Source organism: Coffea arabica, chromosome 4e, assembly GCF_036785885.1.
Source record: "Coffea arabica cultivar ET-39 chromosome 4e, Coffea Arabica ET-39 HiFi, whole genome shotgun sequence".
Classification (NCBI taxonomy): domain Eukaryota; kingdom Viridiplantae; phylum Streptophyta; class Magnoliopsida; order Gentianales; family Rubiaceae; genus Coffea; species Coffea arabica.
In genome coordinates, this window is record NC_092317.1 from 2680169 (window position 1) to 2699843 (window position 19675).

The window sequence follows — 19675 nt, forward strand, 5'->3', positions numbered from 1 at the left end:
TTAAAAAAAAAGGGACAAAAAGCTACTATAGATATCTCATACAATTCGTTGTAGTTCTTGCCACTTCAATAATTACCTATGTAGTAGTATCAGAAGTACAACAATCACGCGTGAACTCTTTTAGCTTGTCTATTTGTGTAAATTACTTTTGAAATAAAACTCGGAAAAGGCAAAATATTGAAGATTAAATTGTGCAAAAACAATTCATGCAAAAAACATGGTTCAAACTTCAAGGGTCCTTGGCCCTGCTATCCAATTGTATGTTTTTGATTACACATTATTTTTACTTTATTTATATATAGTCACTTACTTGTATCAATATATTTTTTAATTATCTTTTTATCGTATATATATTATATAAAAAAAAAATGTTACGATATTTTTTTCATAAAATTATTTCAAATAATTTACTATCCAAACACACTTTGGCCATGCTTGGATTGTTTGTTTCCGTCGGAAAATATTGTCATTTTCCGTGATCACATTTCCCTCTCACCTTTTTCCCTCACATATATCAAATCGTTACAGTAATTTTTCCATGAAAAATGACGAAAAATGCAATCCAAACACAACCTTTACTTTCTTCGGTATTTTTCCGATCAGAAAAAATGGAGAAAAGTTACAAGTTGACATTTGACAAAAAAAAAAAGGAAAAAATGGAGAAAAGTCAATCATGTGCTCAATCTCTATTGGGGTGGTGATTCAAGCATAAACCAGTCCAATTTAAAATCCTTGAGACTCAATCTCCACCGTCGAAAATAGCACATTCCCTTGATCGACGGTTAGAAACACATCAAATGACATAGCAACGAAGAAGGCGTCAAAACTTGTTGAAAATTAATTCCTTAGTTCCAAAGGCATCATCAACAAATCCAAATCGATGAAATTCGACATCCTACATAAGTAGCAGCACTACTCAAAACAAATTCCCATCTCGTCGTTACACAAATAAACGGAGAGGGGTGGCGCCGTTACCTGTGCAATACCTCTTTTTATTCATTCTTCCCCCAAAAAAAATTCCCCATTTTCCCTCTTGCTCTCTCTTGATCTCTCTCTCTCTCTCTCTTCACTTCACTAACACTTCAAATTGGATCTCAATCGGATCTCTAGGGTTTACGAATCTCCTCGTACGGTTTCCATTTTCGATCAGTGACAATGGTAAGCTGTTTTCCACTTAGATCTGGATAATTCATTCTTGTAATTCGAATTTGGTGATTTCCGTTGATGAGTAGGCTGCTGGATTTGTAATTCGGTTACGATTTGAGATCTGTTATTACGGCATTTACTAATACGGTATTTTTTTTTTCGTTTCTGTTTGAATGGTGGCGCATCAGCCTCTCAGACTGGAAATCAAGGTATTGTTGAATTCTCTGTTTGTTATACTGTTTACCCATTTGCGTAGCTGCGCGAAGGGGAATTGTTTGTTGGAGAGCTGATAATTGTTGTTGGCTGGTTTATTCGGGCGGTGTTCGGATATTGTTTGAAGTTTTATTGATTTGTTTAATTTTGTGAATTGCTGGATCAGAGGAAGCTTGCTCAAAGATCAGAAAGAGTAAAATCCGTGGATCTACATCCTACAGAGCCATGGTAACTATCAACCTTGTCAAAGTTCAATTTCTCAAATTCGTTTTTCTTTGCTCATTTCAAATCTTCTGCAATGAATTGGATACGTGTCGATTGTAATCTGCTGCTCTAGCATCTTGGTTGAGATGATATCCTTTTCTTCTTCTCTCATTCCTTTTTTTTTCTTGTGTCATAGGATTTTGGCAAGTTTGTATTCAGGGACCGTTTGCATATGGAATTACCAGACCCAGGTACGAAAAGTTTAGCCTATTGTTAGGATTTATACTGCTATTCGAGTTTTAGTATAGTAGTTCTCTGTTAGTTGTTATTCAAAATTTGGAGTTTTCATTTGGTTAATACCATGAAAATTGGCATGATCCTGGATCCAGGTAAATGTAAATGTATTCAAAATGTAAACGGTGCATCTGTTATGATATAATCTTTTAGTTAAACTTTTTGGACGAGGTTAAATGGGTAGTATTTCACATGCCAAATGCTGTTCTCCTGTTACTTTGGGGCTTGCTGAAAATCTCCTACTTTAGCTCTGCTATGTCTTTGGATTGAAATTTTGACACATGATGGACTAGTGCGTCTAAAGGAAGTATTTCGGTCTTATATTGAAGCAAACCGAAGGGCAGGTTGTGTCTTATAGAGAAGCAAACTTCTGTGTCAGTCGGGTTATTATCATATTCTTTTTTGTGCATCTACTATTATCTGTGATGGGTAATATGGGAGCCGACAAGTTGGAACTTCAAGATTCGGCTGTCCTTGGGGTGGGTGGGTATGATTAACCTAAGATTTATTTCCTAGTGGATTTTGTACACTGGATTTTCTTCAGCTTTTCGGCTTGAGAATCTTTCACCTACCATATTAGAATCACCACTTCATGATAATAATTTCTAGGGGAAGATTTAATGTGTTTTGAGTTCCTATTCCATTAGAGTTCCTATTCCATCTCAGAGTAATTTTCTTGTATGACATGTATTTCAGTTTCTCGTATTTCAAAGTCCATAATAACTATTTTTTTAATGCTCCAAGGTTGTGCTTCATGTATAACATGTATCTCAGTTTTTAGTATTTCATATTACATAACAAGCATACTTTTTGAATGATGTTAGGATATGAAGTGCTGAGTTTCTTTTCTTTAGGAGATTATGGTGGCTAAAAGGTTTTCAGGATTTCATTTTCATTTTACCATTTAAACTGTAAATTAATTTTCTGGAAAATGGATTGAATGAATATTGCAGAGCAATAATAAGCAAAATATTATGCATGCCAACATGTGATGGGGTTTCAGGATGTTGGATGCATGATAACTATTGACAGTTGGAATTTTGGGTGTGAATCACTGTTGTATTCTTATAATTTATGGTTGGACTGAACAAGCAGAAACTATGAATTCATAGGAATTTTCTGTGATTGGACTTGTGCCTTCTCCCAAACAAAATGGTGTTTGATTTTTTTGCATGTTTCCTTGACAATCTTGAGTTAAGAAAACTCATATAAGTTTAATTGAATTTCTAATGAAGCTTCAAATGGATTGAGCCTTAAAGGTGGTTTTGACATAGATGGCTAGTTTTATGCCTTATGTCAGACTACGTGTACAGTTATTTTTGTGTTTTTTGGGTGGTGTTCGAGTAAAATTGTTCATTTTAGGTAATTTAACATATTGACTTGCTTATAGAACATATTTCCAGTTAGATGAAATCATCTTTTGTTTCTTCTATACCTTTGCGTCAAGTTAAATGAAAAAATTTGTGAATCTGTCTTTATTTTTTCACCTATCCCCCTATATCCTTTTCTCAGATATTTATTTCCATGGAAGTAACTTGTTTGAAGAGCCAGGAAATATTTTTCCCCATATTTCTCTAGTTTAGAAGTCCTTATAAATAAATTATTTGCATAACTAGCAATTAGTGTTCTGATTGATCCATGTACCATGAGTGACTTTGGTGAAGAGATGATAACTAACTTTTAATACTACTATGCATGTGGTGTTGAAAATGGATAGTTCTTGAGGATAGCCATTATGACAGTAGCCTTGTTATACATGTGGCTTGGAGGGAGTTTGATGTCTATAATGTGTATATCTTGCCTTCCTTTCTCATAAATGCTATATATGAAGGATAATCAGGCCTTCCATTCATACTTTTTGTCAGAAGTGTTAGCTTAAGTACTATAAGAGTCAAAATGCACTAATTTTTTGCTAAAGTGTCTTGTTGGTATGCCTAGTTAATTTGCAAAATTGATTAGAGGTCTTTTGTTACATACTTAGGTTTTGCTATCTATATTGTTTTTTTTTATGGTCAGTTCCCGTAGTATTATCATCTTATTGTCTAAAACTTCTCATCCATTGTTAGCTTTGCTGAATGACATATTTTGTTACTGCAGACAATGGCGAAATCCTTTGAGGTCACTGAACTACCAGGTGCACAAGTAGTATATGTTTTTTGCTTAATTGCAAACTCTGTTTTTGTTCTGTTTATTCATTTCAATGAGGAAGATGTTATCTAATGTTCAAATGACTGTGCTGCAGTAAGGTCAGCCAAGTTTGTAGCACGTAAGCAGTGGGTAGTTGCTGGCGCTGATGACATGTTTATTCGTGTGTACAACTACAATACAATGGATAAGGTCAAAGTGTTTGAGGCACATACAGATTACATTAGATGTGTGGCTGTCCATCCTACTCTTCCTTACGTGCTGTCATCATCTGATGACATGCTTATCAAACTTTGGGACTGGGAGAAAGGTTGGGTGTGCACTCAGATTTTTGAGGGCCATTCCCATTATGTGATGCAAGTGACATTTAATCCAAAAGACACAAACACTTTTGCAAGTGCTTCTCTCGATCGCACTATAAAGGTAGGAGATGTGACTGCCCTGTAAATGATTGCCTGGCTTAAGTAGTTACTCTATTGTCTTTAGCAGCATTAAGTTACACATGATTTTTTCATTTAGATTTGGAACCTTGGCTCTCCGGACCCAAATTTCACCTTGGATGCACATCTTAAAGGAGTAAATTGCGTTGATTATTTTACTGGTGGCGATAAACCTTATCTAATCACTGGTTCTGATGATCACACTGCTAAGGTTTGTTTTTCATGTCCCCTTATACCAAGGATCTGCTGAATATATATAGAGTTTTTACCTGAAGTCGTTTTTGTTTGTCTTAATCATATCAGGTGTGGGATTATCAGACCAAAAGTTGTGTCCAGACGCTTGAAGGCCACACACACAATGTTTCAGCTGTGTGTTTTCATCCTGAACTTCCTATTATAATCACTGGTTCAGAGGATGGTACTGTCCGCATATGGCATGCAACCACCTATAGGTAATTAAAACATTCTATGTTTTCTGGTCTTAATGTGCTTTGGCTTCTGAATGACAAACAGCTCTGCAGTATTCTACTAACATTCTTTGCCATTTTCTGTCCCTCATTATGACTTGGAACTGAAGGTGTAAATCCATTTCTTCAAATATGAGAACTGAGAATGGCAGAATGCATATTTTTTAGGCATGAGAAGACCACATTTGTACCTTGCTTTAAAAAGTTTTGCCAAAATGTTTTTGAAAGTATAATTTGTCAAAAAGAACCATTTAGAACTACTATATCTCTTGTAACCGGGGATGTTGAATAACAGCCTGATTGTCAATTTATTCTACTTGCTTGTGGATACTTTGGCTCTTTCAAAATCCAATTGGATACTTCTAGCCATGGTTTATGGCCTTTCCCCATCTCCTTTTTCAGATTTTTTTAAAGTCAGATAAATATGAATCTACATTTTTGTTGTCCATTATGGGTATATCTTAATTTATTTGCAATTTTTTGCAGACTTGAGAACACTTTGAACTATGGTCTTGAACGAGTATGGGCTGTAGGCTACATGAAAGGTTCCAGGCGGTATGTTCTCTAATTTTCAGTATTGGTTGCTTATGTGATACCTTTTTTGCATGCAAGAGGTTTACTGGAAAAGGCTCATGCTTCTAATGTGCTTTTTGGTGTATCAATTTTTGACTTGCTCCTTGTCAGCATCTTAATTTTTTATTTTTGACCTTGTTGTAGATGGGAGTGTCTACACAACTTTGTCAATCCTTTTATCTCATTGTAAAATAAGTGGAAACAAGGTTTCTTTGAGTTGAATAAGAAATTTTTAATTTGGGAGAGACGCAAATTTCGATGAGAGGATAATGTTCGTAGCTGCATTTGATGTTTATGAGTCTTTATTTCGTAACATCTTTATTAATTTAAAAGTTTCTTCACAGGGTTGTAATTGGTTACGATGAAGGAACAATCATGGTGAAAATAGGCCGTGAGGTTCCTGTTGCCAGTATGGACAACAGTGGTAAAATCATATGGGCTAAGCATAATGAGATTCAGACTGTCAACATCAAGAGTGTGGGAGCCGATTTTGAGGTATGACTTGCTGTTCTTTCTCTGATGCTCAATCAAATATAATACTGGAAAATTTTTATTGTTCAAAGGTACTGGAGTTAATTATTCACTTTGTTCCTTCAGGTTACTGATGGAGAGAGGTTGCCTTTAGCCGTCAAAGAGTTGGGTACTTGTGATCTTTACCCACAAGTAAGTTGGTCTCCTTTTTCAGAAATCTTATATTTTTAGTTGGTATCATTTGCCACATGTAGTGATTGGGGTGGCAATCTTTTTCTATACTCTTTTTGGTTGGTTTATGTGTTAAAGTGATAGTCATTGGAGTGGTCAGTGTCTACTTCTGTTTAAAGCTGACAAATGAACAAAAATGATGTTTCCTTTCAAGTTGACTTTTGACTCAATCCCCTTCAATTTAATTATTGCTTCTTTTCAAAGGTATTTGTCAAATCTGTTCTATAATTATCCAAGATATTAATTCTGTTTTAGCTGCTCTGTTGCTTTTTTTTTCACTTGCATATCCTTTGTGTGTTTGTATTGCAGAACTTAAAGCACAATCCAAATGGGAGGTTTGTCGTTGTCTGTGGTGATGGTGAATACATCATCTATACTGCGTTGGCATGGAGAAATAGGTCATTTGGTTCAGCATTGGAGTTTGTGTGGTCATCAGATGGGGAATATGCTGTTAGGGAAAGTACATCAAAGATAAAAATCTTTAGTAAAAATTTCCAGGTCTGTATTTTCTTATCTTCCTTTTGGGTATATGGTCCTTCAAAAAAAAAATTGGAACCACATCAAATTGTATTACTTACAGCTTTCTATGTCAAGCTTCTTGTGTGGTGGCAAGTTTATCCTGTTTTATTTCATTTTAAACATCTGCTTGGTGCTTTAAAACCTTTTTGTGAAACTCTAAATCTCTCTTTCTATTGCTTTTGATGGGATAGGTTGCACATCTAGCTCAAACTCATTTTTATCTCTTCATGCATCTCTATTTTTTGTCCCTCCAGTAGTACTTTGTTATGATTTTGAAGTGACTTTTCTGATAGTGACGAAAGTAAGGTGACCTCTTACAGGAGAAGAAAAGCATTCGGCCTACATTTTCTGCTGAGCGCATATTTGGTGGTTCTCTACTGTCAATGTGCTCAAATGATTTCATTTGTTTCTATGATTGGGCTGACTGTAGGTTGATTCGACGTATTGATGTTAATGTTAAAGTAAGGGATGCTCGCCTTGAATCATCTTTTCATGTTACTGTTGTATCAGCATTACCTGATTTGCTTATTTTTGTCACTTTAACCTTTTCCAGAATCTCTACTGGGCTGATAGCGGTGATTTAGTGGCCATAGCTAGTGATACTTCTTTCTATATACTCAAATATAATGTAAGGCATTTAATTCACCTATGCTTTCTATATACTTGGGAAAGTTCTTTTCTTGGTATCGCTTTTAGAGTGATGGAATCTTGATTCAAATGTTACAGCGTGATGTAGTTTCTGCACATCTTGATAATGGAAAATCAGTAGATGAACAAGGTGTTGAAGATGCCTTTGAGCTTTTATATGAAATAAATGAAAGAGTCAGGACTGGAATTTGGGTGGGTGATTGCTTTATCTACAATAACTCTTCTTGGAGGCTAAATTATTGTGTTGGTGGTGAGGTATGCATCCCAATTTATCCTAACAACCTAAATGCTTCAAGATTCTTTTCTTAAAGACTAATTCCTTATGATCTATGTGATTTTTCTAGGTTACCACTATGTTTCATTTAGACCGACCGATGTACTTGCTTGGATATCTAGCTAACCAGAGTAGAGTGTACCTCATTGACAAAGAATTCAAGTGAGTAGGCTTCTACGAGTCCTTGGAGGCAATGAGGTCATTCTGTCATTTTGTTTGTTAGCCTTTCCTGTTTACTTTTGTTGCAGTGTGATGGGATACACTTTGCTCCTGAGCTTGATTGAATACAAGACACTCGTTATGCGTGGCGACATAGAAAGGGCTAATGAGGTCCTACCATCCATCCCCAAGGAGCATCATAACAGGTAGGTGTACTGTCTTTGGTGGAGTGAGTTTCATCTTGCTGTCTGATTACTGATAAAACTTATAGATGCAGTTTTGTTGGTCAGACAGTTATATGATCTTCAAGTTCTGGTTTACTAGTCTATGAAATTGGCAGTGTTGTGTTTGCAATCTTACATGTTTGCAACTGATTGTGTAAACATGGACAAATTTGTTCATGCTTGTAGCCGTAAGTGATTGATTTCCACCTTCGCCTTACATCTTACATCCTGCCTTTTCCTTGAAAAATTAAAACTGAGTTTTAGTTTGGCATCCAGCAATTTTGGTGCCTATTATTTCCTTTTGCAAAAATATTTTGCAGTGGGAATTGAATTTCATGTTGCATTTGAATTTGGAGTTTGATTGTAGCACATATGATTTGAGGTGTATAGTATGTCTTTGCCATTTTAGACTGGTGGCTGAGTGAATTTCGATATTGCATATGAGCAGATGTTTGTGTGGCATGGTGGTGCTTTCTCCTTTCACTTTGTATACTGCCTTTTGACTTGTTTTCTTGCTATCTTAATTGCCTTGTGCATTGAGGTGCATCTCAAGTCGCATTTGATGTGTGCATGCTTGGAAGCCGGCAATAAGTGCCTGCTTGATGCCAATTCATAATCTATCTGTTAGTGAAGATGGAATGCATCTCAATGTGTTGGATGGTTAACTTTCATAGATATTTCTGCTCTATCTGAATATGAAATTAAGGATTTGATATTTGTTGATCCCAATTTGAAAATCAATTTATTGCTAGTGTGGCGCGTTTCCTTGAATCACGAGGAATGGTAGAGGATGCCCTGGAAGTTGCTACTGACCCTGATTACAGATTTGAGCTAGCCATACAGCTTGGTAAACTAGAGATCGCACAGGTATTAACTGCTGACCTATCTGAACAGGAATTAAGCTTTGTTCTTTTTTACGCAAGCATTCTCAGGCTGTGTGTGTTTCTTTTTGCTTCTTCAAAATATGATGTCCTATAACAGAGTTCATTATGCTGTTTCTTTGTTCAGGAAATTGCCACTGTAGCACAGAGTGAATCAAAATGGAAGCAGTTGGGAGAACTAGCTATGTCCACTGGAATGGTACTTTTACTTGTTGATTTGTACAGAGCTTGAACTGAAAATTCCTTGCACTTGGGAAACAGCATTGTTGATTTGACGTGCTGACTGTATAGTTTTTCTCAATCATTGGCAGCAATGTTTTGGTCATATTTCTCACACTTAGATTAGGGAACAGTCTTGGAGATGGATGAGTGTGATGTGGTTCCATCTGAGTAAATGACGGCAATGATTTGGTCATATGTTGTTCTTTCATAATCCTTTGTCAATAAGGTTTATTGTCAAATGCTCAAGGAGGAGGTTAAAGGTTCTGAATGTCCAAATAAGTTTTCTGTCTTGTTTTAGTGGTTGCTATGCGAAACCCAGCCCCTCCAGTTGCGCTTTTTCCCCTCTTACAATTTAGTCAAATAGGTTCTACTTTTTGTCTTCTCAACAATTCTTGTATTGATGCATTTTTCCTCCATTTTGCAGTTAGAGATGGCAGAGGAATGCTTGAAGCAGGCAAATGATTTGAGTGGTTTGTTACTGTTGTATTCTTCTTTGGGAGATGCTGAGGGCATATCAAAACTTGCATCTAGCGCAAAAGAGCATGGGAAGAATAATGTTGCTTTCCTTTGTCTGTTTATGCTGGGAAAGTTGGAAGAGTGCCTACAGCTGTTGATTGAAAGGTAATTATTTTCATATTTTGCCGATTTTACTAATGGATTTTTTTGGGAAAACTTGTTGACTTAACCTTTGTTTTTTGGGGTGAAGCAACCGGATACCTGAGGCTGCACTGATGGCTAGATCTTATCTTCCAAGTAAGGTGTCTGAAATAGTAGCAATCTGGAGAAGAGACTTGAATAAGGTTAGATCTACTTGTTTTTTGGTGCTTGTTTCTAACTGTATATGGTTGTGAGCTTTTTAAGCTGAATTATACGGACATTAAAAGGCTTCTCATGATCTCTATTTTAGAGCTTGGAGGTCAATGTGGAATCTTTAAAGTAACTTGCTCCATGTGCTGCCAAAATTATGGCAGAATGTAGATTTGCTATGAGTTCAAGTGGGCAGGATTTATTTCTTTCTGTGAAAAGTTGTGTAAGGGAATAAATTTACTTTTAGAGTTTATCTTGTATGCACTGATAGTGCATATACTATCACCGTTAGATGCATGCCACATATGCAAAAAATGATATTCAAATTCAAATTGAAATTAGGTGGCATGCATCCAAGGGTGAAAGTGTATATATTGTCAATGCATACAAGATTAATCCTTAATTTTATAGTAGAAATTTAACTTTGTTTTGCTGGATTTGCAAAAATGTTCACGATTTTCTCATTTTTTGACGTTTGACTTTTGTAAGTGCAAACAAGGATTAAATAATTGGTTTTAGTTGGAAAAAAAAGTGAAATAAAAGGTGAACAAGTGCACAGTTAAAGCTGAAAATATAAATAGGAGGTTGAGTTGAGTGATGCCATTTTTCAAATTGTTAACTTTATCCCCGTTTTCTGATTTTCCTGATTCTGAAATGTTTTTTGCTGCAAGCTAATTTTGTTTCTTACCAATGCTGTTTTATATATTCAGAAAAATAAATGTCAACTGAATTTTGTTGGATATCAAGCTAAAAATGGTGAATTAGTTTTGCTGAATGCTCTTCCTTTTTTGTATCAGTTAACGATATTCTTCCTTGTTTGTGTCAGTTAAATCAATTCAATTATGCCTGCAGGTTAATCAAAAAGCTTCAGAGTCTTTGGCTGATCCTGAAGAATATCCAAATATGTTTGATGACTGGCAAGTTGCACTTGCTGTTGAGGGCAAAGTTGCTGAAACAAGGTGACATTGTACTCACCTATTGTTGTCCTATTATGAATTTGTTTCTGTAGTGATTTAAACTTTTGTGGAAAAACCTGTCTGTGTGTGCAGATGATGGTCTAAATGGATGAAATTTATCTGAGAGTTGTACTATATGCCTTATTCTAAATTATTACTTATTCTCATGTAGCCCTGCCTTCTTGGAACATGGGCTTCTCAAGCATACTTTCATTTTCAGTTATGCTTTGGAATGGTGGATGAACTTTCGGAGCTCTAGACATATGAAGAAATTATAATGCTAAGTAATTGTCGAATAACTCTCACTGTCTTTCATTATTTTATAGGGGTAATCATCCTCCAGCAATTGAATATTTGAACTATGCGGATAGATCGACCATCAGTCTAGTGGAGGCTTTTAGAAACATGCAAATGGATGACGAGCCACCACTTGAAAATGGAGCCTTGGATTATGAGGTATAGTTAGCATTTACAAATCCATATCTCTATGTTTATTTGATATCTTTCTCAAGTAAGCTTTCCATATTTCCCTCGGGATGGACACACTGGTATACCTTGCAAGAGCTTATTTAATCAATTGATTTTCCTGTTATTACTAGTAACTTGATCATGTAAACTGCTGAGTATAGTGCTAAATGACTGCATATTCACCTCTATTTCTATTTGGTGCTAAGTTTCTGGAATTGTATTCATGGTACTGTTTAGGAACAAAATGGAGATGAGTTGCAGGAGGACATAGGTGATGCACAAGATGAGAGGCAAGAAGGTGGTCAAGAAGAGGTTCACGAAGAGGCTGTGGTGGTTGATGCAGACTCTACAGACGGTGCAGTACTCGTTAACGGAAACGAGGCTGACGAAGAGTGGGGTACGAATCATGAAGGAAAACCGTCAGCCTAAAAGCAATTGGTTGGGCCATTGTGAAAATCCTAGTTTTGTTGCTGGTGATTAATTGAGATCTTTCAGTTGTGCTTGAATCCAAATTTTGTAGTTGGCCTTTTGTTTCATTGTTGTTTCACTGTCGTTTTTGTGGTAAAAGGTTGAATTATGGTTCTACTTGTTACTTTATACATTTAAAACTTGTAATTAATTTATTTTAGTTTCTTGCTAAGGGAGGGCTCAATTTAGCACACTGATTTTCTTGATCTTATATTTGCATTTCATTTAATGAACGTGTCTGCGTCGAACCTCAGCAATGGATTAAGTTGTTGCTTATGGTTTGTTTTTTGTCATTATTTCTTTCAAGTATGTTTCTTATAGTGCTGACTGTATCTGTAATGTAGTGGACAGTGACTTATCCTGATCAGCTTTCAAGATTCTTAGTTTTGAATTTTAATTGCTATACACTTCTTGGTTAAGGTGTGAGGTATGAAACATAAGGTTCTAATTATGCTTTCTTTTTCTTCTCTTTTTTCCTCTTTTCCTGACTGGCAGTGCTTACACCATGTCATTAGTTCCAGTCAAGACACCTGGTTCCTGCTGAATTCAATTTCCTTGAGGTGAGAGCTCATTTCATGCGTAATATGAATTTTGTTAATCCATGTTTTTCTAAAGTTTTTGGGCTATCTGCTCATTTACATACTTTTATGGATGTAAAAGTTGCCGTTTTTACATTCTTTTATGTATGCAAAAGTTGCCTAGTTTCCTGATCAAACAAGGCAGAGCTCCTATAGACTGGAGAACCGTAGTTTGAGCTTTCATGCAGAAATATCATGAGATGACCAAATCTTGTAGTGAATGAAGCGCAATTGGGCAAGAATAGATAGTTGAAATTCCTATTCTGCTTCCCCGGAACAAACTATTAATGTTGTTAACATTTTTATTACAAACTTTTGTGCTGCCGCGTGACTTGATATTAATAACTGTGCAGTTTTTGAACTGGTAGCTTTCAGAGAATCTCCAGTTGGACCTGGATCAGAATTTCACTACTACGTTATCTTTCTTCATGTTGGGATTTCATTTCAGAGGAGATTTACCTGTTTTATCTGGTTGAGTTTTTTGTATTGTAGAAATTCTTGTTGCATGCTCTTCAAGATTATATCAATTGTAATTTTCCTTTGGGGTTGGCGTGTCTGATGAAATGGACTCTCTCTCGTTTTTGTTGCAGAATTACAATTGTGCTAGTCTTCTTTTTCAGGTTTTCTATGGCGTATCTGAAAGAGGAGACAAAGGGACTGGGTGTCTTTTTTGCTGGTGGTGTGATTTTTCAAGCACAATGAATTTTGTCAGGGCACATACCGTAGACAGTGTTCCAAGCTCCAGTTAGTTGTTTAGTGTTCTATAGTTTTACTACACTCGTTTAGGCCAATTTTTTCATGAAATTCTTATGTGCCATTGTGAATGTAAACGTATCAGTAATTGGTTGGATTGCGCTTGATAGTTTTCTCTATCTGGATGTTACACAGTGGAATCCTATGAGTGTATCTATACGAGAAATATTTTGGTCTTGGTTGTTGACCAATGGAAAGGCTCCAAATATGATGATTAAAAACCCCACCATTTTCCGCATCCGTTGAATTTGTTTACTGATATCAACGTAGGATCCATTTTTGTGACGCCGTGACGTTTCAAAGAAGGATTTTGAACAAGTTAACCCCACCACTTCTTCTTTCCCCCGCTTCCCAGTTGCCGCTGGCCGTCAACAGCATCTTGAACCCGCGGCAATTTTCTTTTCATCTTTCCTTTCTCTTTGTGACTGTTTAACGGACAATATGCAAAGGCATGTAGCGCGAGAGAGGATTCGGCTAAAGCACGCACGTTATTGCGAATTTCAATGTCAGAAGACAAATTAATGGAGATTTTTTTTTCTTTTTGTAGTTTCTTTTTTATTTCAGAAAGGAATGCGTGACTTCTGCTAAAAATTGTCAGATTCATATTTTCATGCATGTTCTCAAAACAGAAGAATAACATAAAGAAAGAAATTAAAGAAGGAAAAGCAACTTTACAGATCCCTATTCTACAGCCTCTCGATTCCGATTTCTCTCGCACATAAATCTGCAATGGTAGGAACTAATCATCGAAGATATACGCTCGAAGATGAATGCCAATATCGAAAGTTCTGGAATTTTGGTATGTGAACGGGTTTTGTAATTTGAAATATAAAATACGGTCTCTTGATTTTTCTTTTTTTTTTTGGGGTAAACTGTTATGACACGTTTGCAAAACCGTCGAGTTATTTGCCAAGTTTTACAGAGTACACACAAGTTTTTCTTTTTACGTTGGGGAAAAGGAAAAGGGGATAGATCTATCTAACTTATTGAGATGTTCAAAAGAAGCTAAATAATCTTTGACCGTGCTCTAGAAAATTCTAGAGAAAAAAGGGGATGGATTTATCTAATTTATTGAGATATTCAAAATAAACTAAATAACCTTGATCAAATTCTAGAAAATTCTAGAAAGAAAACACAGGCAGCCAACTGAGCTAGCTAACTCAGTTGAGAGAATATTTAATTTCTTGTGAAATCAATTCAAATGACAATCAATAATTTGTTCTTTGACTTTGTTTGGATTGTTAGTTTTCGTAGAAAAATTTTTACGTTTTTCGTAAATATATTTGTCAATCACTTTTTTATCTTGCATACATCAAATCACTACAGTACATTTTTCTACAAAAACTTCTAAAAATAACATTCCAAATAGTAATTTCTTGTGAAGTCAATTCAAATGGCAATCAATCATTTGTTCTTCGACTTAAATCACTTATTTGCTCTACTATTAGGTTAATGTGCATTACATTTTGACACCATAATTGTGAAGTAAATTGTAGTACAATTTTTCAATTATTTGTTCTTTGAGTAAAATCAGTCCTTTACTCCGGTATTGATTAATGTTCATCACATTTTAACGTGACCAGCAAAGAGTTGGCCTAGCGGTTAAAAGGAAAGCTCTTAGGATTAGGCATGATGACGGTTCCATTTTCGACCAGAAACTCCACCAAATTGAACAATAATTTGACCGAAAATTTAAACAAAAAAAAAAATTCATAAGTAAAGAGACCGGTTATAATTCCCTAAAATGGAATAGAACCGAAATCCGGTTCCGATTCCAACCTTGTTAAAAATCCTTTCAACAATTAGTGTTTCTTCTTATATTTTATCAAAATAATAAAAAAACATTATTAGTCTTTCTTTCATTATGGAAAATAAAAATATAAAGAATAAAATAGTCTCGTCCTCTTTATTTACTTCTCGATTTATTGTATTTAACTCAAAAAAAGAGCTCTAGTTTACAGAAACGCATACAACTTACTAATTTAGTACTACATTCTTGAAGTAAAGAAAGAAGGGGAAAAAATATAAAGGCAGCGGAGCCCGATGCCCATCAAAGAAAGATAAGAAGAAGGAAGGGCACTTTCTTTTATTCTGGAATTTTGGTTGAAAAATAGGCACCTGGACCTAGGGTTTTATATGCCCTCGAGCTCACAGAGATAGAAGAGAAGCGGGGAGAGCCCCCCAAATCCAACCTCCGACGAAGTCGAACATAACACCTTCAACGCTACCTCTTAGGTTTCGGTTTAACTCCTTCACTCTCACCTATATCCATGATATTTTCGCTTTTCAGCATTTAATTTTCCCCTTTTAGTTTTTATGTTGTACAACTTTGAATTATTGGTTATATGCATCCTTTGCTGGTGTGCATAAATGAACGTTATGAGCGTGTATTTTATATTTTTCGGCGCATTCTTGAATTTAATTCAGGAACTTAATTGGATTAGTTCGCTGCTTTTTGGGGTGGCCTTTTCTTTAAAAGTTTCCGATAAGGGGCTTTGGGTTGATGGTAGCGTCTAGCTGCTCTTAAGAATAAAGAGTTGAATTTTCACTTGTTTATCTTTTTTGGTTCTTTTCATTCTTGAATGACAAGATTTGTTTCAAAGTTTCAGCTGGAATTTTCTTGGCGGATATGGATGTGTGTTCATATTCTTGTATGATTTTCTTTTTTCGGGGATTATGCTTCAAAAATAAGTTGATCTGTGATTTCCTTTTCTTTCCACGTATGCAGAAGGAAAAGTTTGAATTCTCCTCTTTGTTGCTAAAATTATACTGGTTTGTAAGCTGACTAATGCGTTATAGGATGTCAGAGTGGTTAATATCCTGCTAAATTTTATCTTAATTTTCAGATGTCAATTTTTGTATTCCAATGCCGGTATTGACCTAAAAATGCTCATACACCCTAGGTTAGAATTGGTTCAATCAGAAGGGTTTTTATACTAGTTCGATATAAGAGTGAGAAAGGAGGAGAATGGATGTGATCAACTCATTTTCTTTCTTTTTGGGCAATTGACACAGCTGTTTTTTGAATTATTTTTTGTCGCTGGTGATTTTTTTGCTTTCATTCATTGGCTGGAGTTTGCGTGTTTATTTGGCTTTCTAAGATTTTAGTGCTTCGCGTGGTTCCTGTCTCCAGTGGTGGTAATTACCGCTTTCCCACCGCTTGTTGGACTATGGGCATTAATTTTATTGTTTTCTTCTTGTTCTTTTGATACCGTTATTCTGTTGTAATTTTGTTATTTCTTTGCTTAGAAAAGGCCAGGTTGTATTTCAATGTTTTCTTGTTTTATCCATATCGTTTTTCTTTATTTTTAGTATATGATATACTAAAATGAATTGCTTTGCGTGTTTTAGGATTTATTTTCTAAATTAGGGTTAATAGAGTTGTATGATCCTCCTCTTTTACAAGGTCATACAGATCCTTATTTTCATACAGACCCTTATTTTCCTTGCATCTCGGTGGCTTCTCATTGCTTATTGGACTTAAAGGGTTCCTGCCAAATCTAGTTATTATTTGATTCATTGGCATAATTGTTTGCTGAGTTTGTTTTAATGACAAAGTCTAAAGGTGTCAATAAGTTTTAAGCACGAGTTTTTTTTAATATAGAATCTTTTGCACCTTATTTCTGTAGTCATATATCTTTGGATGGCACCGAAATGTCATCTGAAGTATTTGTATGATGTTTCAGTTGTTAAATCAGGTCAAATAGAAATTCACCTGAGGTGCGAAATTTCTAATATCCAAGCCAAATTTAATGGTATTGAAATACTATGACATATTAGACAATTAAGAACTGTCGAGGTAGAAGCATCACATTAATTTTGTTTTTGGAAACTCTTGTATGTCAGTATTATACCTTGTTTGCCTTGCAATTTTGACTAGATGAGATTATGGTTAAGTTTCCTTCATTGTCACCTTTTTACCACCGTAATTTTAGTATTCCAGTATGTCTTGTTTTTTAAAATCCTTTTATTCTTAGAAACATGTGTACATTTTAGTATTTGTTATTATATATTCTTGGATTTTGTACTTTATACTTCAATGTTCTAGTTCTATCTTTTTTTGGGTGCAGAAAAGTCACTTTCCTGACAAAACAGCCAGTAACGTCATACTTTTTACTATATTTTTCGATGGGGGATGCAGAAAGCAATGTTCAACCCTCGAAAAAGAGGGCTGCTGGAAGAGAACTATCTCGAGATAACCCTGGTCTTGATGATGATGAGGAGGGGTCATCTGAACAAGAGATGGGAACCTTCAAGAGGGCGAGTGAAGAGGTGCTGGCAGGTAGAAGAATTGTTAAAGTTCGTCGTAATCAGTCATCAACAACTCCTTCAGCCCCATCTTCTAACCCTTTTGCTGGAATCCGCTTGGTTCCTCCAAATTCTGGTGCTACTACGGCTCATTTCACTGCTGAAGCTGACAGTGGAAAAAGTGTTGCTGATAATGAGGTAAAAACTGTCGGAAGCGAGGAAATAGATAATAAATCTGATGAGAACGAGAATGAATTAGAGAGTAGAGTCAATGAACCAGACACAGGAACTATTGGAGAGAAGGAGAACAATTATAATGAAGAGGGGCCAAACAAACTTGAAGTTGCAGATGACAAGGCTGGGAAAGTAACGAGCAGTGAAAACAACATTGAGAAGGATGACAAGGAAAATGCTGAAGTCAAGGAATGCGACAATGAGGATAGAAAGGATGATGACAATGCAAGTGTTGACAAGAGTGGAGAAGCTGCATCTTTCAGCTCCTTTCAGCAGCTTTCAAGCAGCCGAAATGCTTTCACTGGCCTTTCTGGAACTGGGTTTTCCAGTTCCACTTTCTCCTTTGGATCACTTGGTTCTGGTTCTGGTTCTGGTTCTGGTTCTCTTTTTGGATCAAAAGTTGACTCGCCTTCTTTTGGATTTGGCCTTTCTAATAATGGAAGTTCTTCTCTCTTTGGTTCGTCAGGGGCTTCCACTATCACTAAGAGCGAGGGAAGTGGATTCTCTTCCATGCAGGAGGTTCCTGTGGAGACAGGGGAAGAGAATGAGAAGCCTGTTTTTGTAGCTGATTCAGTGCTTTTTGAGTATCTTGGTGGATCCTGGAAGGAGCGGGGGAAGGGGGAGCTCAAAGTAAATGTTCCAACAAGTGGGACAGCAAAAGCCAGACTTGTTATGAGAACACGAGGGAATTACCGGCTGATTCTGAATGCTAGTCTTTATCCTGACATGAAGCTGACTGATATGGAAAAGAAGGGCGTCACTTTTGCCTGTGTGAATAGCATAGGTGATGGAAAAGATGGTCTTTCTACTTTTGCTTTGAGGTTTAAGGATGCTTCCATAGTTGATGAGTTTCGAGCTTGTGTCATAGAACATAAAGCCAAGAACCCAGTTACTTTGAAGACCCCAGAAAATTCTCCCAAGGCATCTGATGGATAATGCTGATGCTTGCTCACAATCCTACCTCCAGAAGCATAATTTCTTTCCTTTTTAGATTTTGGTCAAAAATCCGAGGGAGCAAAAGACCAAATGGAAGAGTAAATTGGTTAGAGAGGTTTTCTATCCATAGTGCATGTTTGGAGACATTTCATATACATTTGATGGCTGTTTCTCTTGTAGCCCTTTGTAAGAGCTCTCTGGCTTGTACTTTAGCGAGTCCTGACTTTTGGTTATTGTATGGTTCTGGAGATGAGAATATTAAAGATGGATGTATCGTTAGAGTTGCGTCAACCTGCATAATCTTATGGCATTGCAAGTTAATTATCTGGTGGTATTTTTTCTCTGTTCTGCCGAGAAATGTGGAAGTAGTTGGTGTTGCGTGACCTCTTCCGAGGAGCTTAAAACGCTGGGTGTTCACTTTGTTGCGGTCATACATGATATTATAATGTTCAGGTTCTTTCAATTTTTGGAATTTGGTCGAACGAGGATGATGGGTGGCAGATTCTTTTATGTTTCTGCTGTCACAATGCATTAAGGCATACCACTGCACGAAATTGAAGAGGAAACTACTTTTGCTATAGATTTCATGTCCCAGCCCATTTTGCTTGTCATGTAGTAGTCTTTATTAGCCAAGGGAAAAAAAATCAAAATGATCTGCTGCCGAGAAATAACCATGGGTTGAATTTGAGTCTATTTTAGTGTAGATGAGACCTTAATCTAATAGTCAAGATTAAAATATAAAGAATATATAATTTCAAATAAACTTTGCGAGTCACATGTTCCGGCCACCTCTCCCTACCTGGCCGCACAACCATTCAATATTCACATGTCCAAAAATTTTTCAAAATTTTTAAACTATACACTTCAAAAAAATTTTCGACAACTTCTACACTAAGTTATAGTAAAAATTTAGACATACACCAAAAAAACTCACTTGCCAAACGGGATCATATTTATATGTATTGTAGGGGAGGTTTTAGTGGAGGTCTCCTTCTAGATAACTTTCGAATCTCCTATACTTTTTTTTTTCTAGAATTTTCATTTATTTTAATATATAAATTCAATTAAAAACTTTGAAATAGTGATTTACAATTAATCCTATGACAATTCAAATTT

At 35.9% G+C, this 19675-nt stretch overlaps 2 protein-coding genes across 4 annotated transcripts; both read left to right on the forward strand.

The window, feature by feature from the left end:
* The first annotated feature begins 876 nt into the window (after positions 1-876).
* Positions 877-13332, forward strand: LOC113742332 (coatomer subunit beta'-1). Of its 3 annotated transcripts, none has more exons than XR_003460829.2 (26): positions 877-1158; positions 1335-1355; positions 1526-1587; positions 1760-1814; positions 3955-3991; positions 4100-4425; positions 4522-4653; positions 4746-4894; positions 5396-5464; positions 5827-5977; positions 6080-6145; positions 6494-6682; positions 7024-7164; positions 7257-7331; positions 7430-7606; positions 7696-7787; positions 7874-7990; positions 8761-8875; positions 9017-9088; positions 9536-9732; positions 9818-9911; positions 10771-10877; positions 11201-11330; positions 11580-11815; positions 12306-12370; positions 13009-13332. XR_003460829.2 is itself a non-coding variant. In XM_027270159.2 (26 exons), the coding sequence occupies exons 1-25, from the start codon at positions 1156-1158 to the stop codon at positions 12323-12325; spliced, it is 2757 nt and encodes a 918-aa protein (XP_027125960.1). In that variant the 5' UTR covers positions 877-1155; the 3' UTR covers positions 12326-12370; positions 13009-13332. The 3 variants fall into 3 exon arrangements, 1 of the variants encoding a protein (XP_027125960.1); XR_003460828.2 differs by having other exon boundaries at positions 11580-11780; XM_027270159.2 differs by having other exon boundaries at positions 11580-11739.
* Positions 13333-15131: 1799 nt separating this feature from the next.
* LOC113742514 (nuclear pore complex protein NUP50B) lies at positions 15132-18850 on the forward strand. Its single transcript, XM_027270344.2, has 2 exons — positions 15132-15376; positions 17212-18850. The coding sequence occupies exon 2, from the start codon at positions 17270-17272 to the stop codon at positions 18557-18559; it is 1290 nt and encodes a 429-aa protein (XP_027126145.1). The 5' UTR covers positions 15132-15376; positions 17212-17269; the 3' UTR covers positions 18560-18850.
* The last annotated feature ends 825 nt before the right edge of the window (positions 18851-19675 follow it).

Coding starts and splice junctions, on each gene's coding strand:
- LOC113742514 (XM_027270344.2), top strand. CDS start 17,270: ATGGGGGATGCAGAAAGCAATGTTCAACCCTCGAAAAAGAGGGCTGCT.
- LOC113742332 (XM_027270159.2), top strand. Junction 9,733..9,817: donor CTACAGCTGTTGATTGAAAG/GTAATTATTTTC, acceptor TTTGGGGTGAAG/CAACCGGATACCTGAGGCTG. Junction 9,912..10,770: donor GGAGAAGAGACTTGAATAAG/GTTAGATCTACT, acceptor TTATGCCTGCAG/GTTAATCAAAAAGCTTCAGA.